The sequence below is a fragment of the Aplysia californica genome, unplaced genomic scaffold, assembly GCF_000002075.1.
Source record: "Aplysia californica isolate F4 #8 unplaced genomic scaffold, AplCal3.0 scaffold00146, whole genome shotgun sequence".
In the NCBI taxonomy this organism is placed as follows: Eukaryota; Metazoa; Mollusca; class Gastropoda; order Aplysiida; family Aplysiidae; genus Aplysia; species Aplysia californica.
The window spans coordinates 108,930-113,935 of NW_004797416.1; the positions used below are offsets into that span (position 1 = coordinate 108,930).

At 49.8% G+C, this 5,006-nt stretch overlaps 1 protein-coding gene across 1 annotated transcript in view; it reads right to left on the reverse strand.

Annotated features, from left to right (window-relative positions):
* The window catches only part of LOC101863429 (serine-rich adhesin for platelets), an 83,633-nt gene that overhangs the window by 9,200 nt on the left and 69,427 nt on the right, over nucleotides 1-5,006 (reverse strand). Inside the window, exon 2 of the mRNA XM_005097080.3 lies at nucleotides 1,009-3,353. Within this exon, the coding sequence (XP_005097137.2) occupies nucleotides 1,009-3,353 (2,345 nt within the window). The remainder of the gene's footprint in view (nucleotides 1-1,008; nucleotides 3,354-5,006) is intronic.

Below are 5,006 nucleotides of genomic sequence, written 5' to 3' on the forward strand. Positions count from 1 at the left end.
AAAAAAAAAGAAAGCGACGACCTTTCATTTCTTCCTTATTCGTTGTTTTCATCTACCGGCTCTGATGAAAATCGACAACCTAAATGTTCAACGAACATACATTTACCTCTGTGCACCATGCCACCTCTGAGGCGAAACAATCGCTACCAATGACATTTCTTTTTTCTTACTTTTTGTTTCGTGTTACTGCTTTTAGCAACGCAAAAAATATTATTTCTATTCCCTTCTATCTGTTTTTAGGACCACGCAATGGTCGCTGGAAAAGTAACCTGTCATAACAACAAAACACGAAGAGAATTGTGCCTTTTACAAGCACATCAAAAACCCGTCTTAATTAACTTATTAAATCAATGCACTGGCACACACTAACACACGCACACATACACACGCACACACACGCACACACACACACACACACACACACACACACACACACACACACACACAAATACACACGGCGCGAACGCGCACAATAACTGCATCGCCTTTGGCAGAGAGTGAAAACCCACAAACAGTATCACTTGGAACACCGGGCCATGTGGTTCATAATTCATGGAATGAATTCATCCATTCCACAGATGAACGAGAGCCAGAGATCAGGTAGAAATTGGCCGCAGAAGGATGAGTTTATGAAAAGGTACTGTCGTCAGTAAGACGGTAAGAGATAATTCAATCAACAAAAAGAAAGAAAGAAAGTTGAGAGAGATAGAAAGAGAGAGAGAGAGAGAGAGAGAGAGAGAGAGAGAGAGAGAGAGAGAGAGGGAGAGAGAGAGAGAGAGATTGAAGAAAAAAAAGATAAGTAAGGGAAAAGAGACTAATTAAAAGTACAAGGACAGCATTTAGTAACAGGAGAAAACACACACATGCATGCACGCGCGCGCTCACGCACGCCCGTACTCACACACACCGAACACACACACGCCCACGCTCTACTCACACACACACACAAACACACACACGCGCACATACATACGCACGTACTCACGTACACAAACGCACACAACCTACCGGCCTGAACGGAACGCCGTTTGAGCTGTTTCCGTCTCTTCTGCATCAGTCGGCTGGCCGCCGCCTCCTCCCTACTGCGACCATTTTTCGCGCCCTGAGGTCCTTGGGCAGCGAAGTGGCCGTTAACGTGACGCTCTAGCGCCGCCTGCGAGTGGAACCGCTGTCCGCAGTTGTCCAAAATGCACTTGAAGGGCCGGTGGCCACTGTGCGAGACCACGTGACGCTCCAGCCAGGAGCCGGACCAGGAGGGTTTATTGTACACCTTGCAGTCGGCCCACAGGCAGGCGTAGCTCTTGCTTGCGATCTGCGCCTCGGCATGCTGGCGTAGGTGCTCCAGGAGGTCGCTGGCGTCAAGATCACGCGCGCTGCAGCCACGCCACTTGCACTCAACGAGCCCGCTGGACGACTGGGACGGGGAAGAGGGCTCAGTGACCAGCGAGGATCTACTGCTGCCGCCGCCGTTGTTGGCAGTGAGGACAGACGGTGATGAGGAGGAGGAGGAGGAACTGGATGAGGAGGACGATGCTGAGGATAATGAAAACAATGTGTGGGTTGTCTTTGACTTAGACGCTGACATGGACGACGATATTGAGGATAACGACGGCGTTTCTGCCCCTGTATCTGATGATGAAGACAGTTGCAAAGACGACGATGATAACGACTTTTGTGCGTAGATATTGTTGCCTGAGAGAGAACGCTGCCGGACGCCACAGCCTGGAGACACTGATATGCATTTGGAGGAGGAAGGCGCTGGAGCTGTGGCATCATCCCCAATCTTCTTTAAAATCCTGTTATTGCTGCTGCTGTTGTTGCTGCTGCTGTTGTTGCTGCTGCTGCTGTTATTGTTGCTGCTGCCTGTATTAGCTGATATAGGTCCCTGAGCTGGTGGGGGTGGGAGCTGTTGCTCTCGTGGTGAAACTAAAGATGAGGAGTCTGCCAGTGATGGCGAGCTTGATGAGGTGAGAGGCGGCAGAGATGAAGAGGGATGCAGCGGTGGTAGTTTGATGGTGCCACTCTGAGCTGCCCCGAGACTGGAAGAGGAAGAAATAGAGGGAGCAATAGCATCTTCCGGGGAGCCAGGAGAAAGCGACTCACTGGACAGAGGATCTGTTGTCATAGGAACGCTGCCAGGATTTGAACCAGGAGCAACAGCGGGCGTAGCAGCGGCAATGTCTCCCAGGCCGCTTTGGTTCTGGCTGCACAACACTGGAGGAGAGGACACTGAGGACAATGATGACGATGGCGAAGATGAAGGGGGTGGTGATAACGACGATGAGAAGGACGCCACTGGGGACGTGGTCGTCGGTGAAGGCGGAGACGAGGGCGACAACAAAGACGATGAAGTGGTGGCGGCAGATTGGTGGTTGTTCTTATGGTGGTAGGCAGGGTGGTGGAGGTTGTTGTGGCGGTGTTGGAGGTCTGTGGCACACTTGTTGCACTGTCCCTTAGCCCCTAGCCCCAAACAGCATAAAGCAGCCCGGCTGCCATTGAGGTAGCCAGAGGAGACCTTGAGGCCATTCCTGCCGCCCAGCTCCACACGCTGACCACCGCCGCCGCTCAGACCGTTCTGACCGCTGACCAACGCTGCCGCGGAAATGTCCAAACTGAGCTTGTCCTTAGAGATCACGTGACATATAGTTCCATTGAGCGCGCCGGTCGAAGGAGACCTGTGCGTGCGACGCCTGGACACGGGGACGGCAGAGTCTTCAGGATCCAAGGAGGTCGCGTCGAGCGACCTCTTTCGCGACAAGGCCACGTGGTTCTTGTTGCCCTTGGCAACCACCCCGGAACCGCCACCGCCGTCGTCGCTACCCTTGAGGCACTGCTCGGGGAAGGAAGGCAGCGTGGCGGGGCGGGGCGAGTTGGCGGACACGCCCCCACAGCAGCACGACCTGTCCCCACCGTGGCCGTCGCACTGCTTCTCGGTGCACAACACGCCCATCCTCCTGGCGCCACGACCGCTCTCGCCCACACAGCTCGGGTCGCGTCTCGCCGGGGAGCAACAACCACTGCTGCTTTTACTGCTATTCGCAGAGGTAGAAGTGCTGCTGCTTTTACTGTTTGTGGTGCTACCGCTGCTCCTGTTGCTAGTGGCACCACTATTGCTGCTGCTACAGTTGTTGCTGCTGCCCGATATGAAACTAGAATTGTTATTATTGTTGTTGTTATGGTTGCTGCTGCCTTTAAGACTGGAATAGTGATGATGATTTAGGTCGTGGTTGCTGCTGCCTAAGAAACAGGAGGAGGAGGAAGAGGAGGGAGAGTGGCCGGTGACACGGAGGAGCTCGCTGCCTCTCCTCTCTCGTCGGGTGCGTACGCTGAAACCTGAGCCGTTCGTCTCACTTCTGAAATGACACACACATAAAAAAAAAAAACATTTAGAATTTCAGTCGAGAAAAAAAAAAGAACAGTAGACAACGCAATTCCCGCCAATCTTGCACGGTGAACAGATTAATGTTGTTTCAGTAAGCGTTTCTCGGGGCACTTCCAACACAATTAGGCCATGTATATATTCCGAAGATTAGAGATGTAACAAGAAAGTAACAAACATAAAAAGGAGGAAAGAAGATGTTTGATAGGAAAGATGGAGCACCCCCCCCCCCCCCCCCGAACTTTGAGAATGAGTTTGAGTAAGAGATTTACTGCACTTGCAACACAAGTAGCTGACATGAATACCCAAGTTTAGATGTGTTACTAGAAAGCAACATGCAACCCCCCCCCCCCAAAAAAAAAAGGGGGGGGGGGGAGAGAGACATAAGAACGATATTTTTTTTTATAGGAAAGAAAGGAAAAAACCACACCACAGCGCCCACCAGCAACTCAGGTGAAGAGACGACTATGACAAAGCATCACGAACAGCCACCATTACAACAGCAACAACAACAAGAAGGGGTAACAACGACAACCGCTTGGATTATTCCAAGTAAACAGAAGCACATTGGCATGATAACAGCCATTTAGTGCAAAGGGAAAGCGGATAATATTAAGCACAAATAAAAATGACATTGGGAAAGAAAAGAGCAGCCGCAACAGAAACAGAAATACCGCTGTGAGCTGAGAACAATGCAAAATAACGTCGCTGTTTTTCTGAACCTCAACACACTGTCCGCTCCGACGCAAAAGAAAAGTTAATACCACGGAAAAACAAATAAAAGCACCCACCAAACAGTGGCGTCATTTCCTGTCCTAACAACATATTTTCTGAAACGGGAACCCGTTGAGAACTTATCGTGGATTGATAATCATGTTACAGCGTATTGCGACTTCGTTTAAAAACCACAACGGGAAAAAAAAAGAAGCCAAGGGCGACGGTGTACTGTTGTATGACGTGGGGGAAGAGGCAGACGTCGAAGACGGAAAGAGAGGACGGGCTAAACAAAATCAATGCTGCTCGTACCAGGCTCTCTGCGCCATACTGGGGGAAGACGCACTCAAGAATATTAACCCTCCTCCCATGGAAAAAAAAATGAAATTAGTTTGATTTGAATAGCATGCTCTTGTTCTTTTTGTTGAAAAACTGGGCTTGGCGTGACAGGAAGACGAGGCCGAGAAAGGCTGCACAAGATAACTAGGACAACGCTTGGTGGAAACAATAATCTCACCAAGAAAGAAAGAAAGACAGAAAGAAAGAAAGAAAGAAAGAAAGAAGGACAGAAAGAAAAAGAAAGAGTAGCAGAAAAGAAAGAAAAAAGGCTTGAGAGCTGCACCACAATGTATCTCTTCGACTTCCAAACAGGAAGAATGCACTGAATGAAAAGTACAGAGAAATATAATACTCCAGGACAATGGGGTCGACAATGGTGAAAAATACACGGAGAGCGTCCAAAACGAAACAAAACTATCCGTTACTGAGAAGCTATTCCAAACGGAAAGATGGAGTACCGCCCTGAGTGACGATCAACATTACCGCTTGCCTCATTCACAGGGGGAGAGAGAGATAAATAGATAGATAGAGAGAGAAAGAGAGAGAGAGAGAGAGAGAGAGAGAGAGAGAGAGA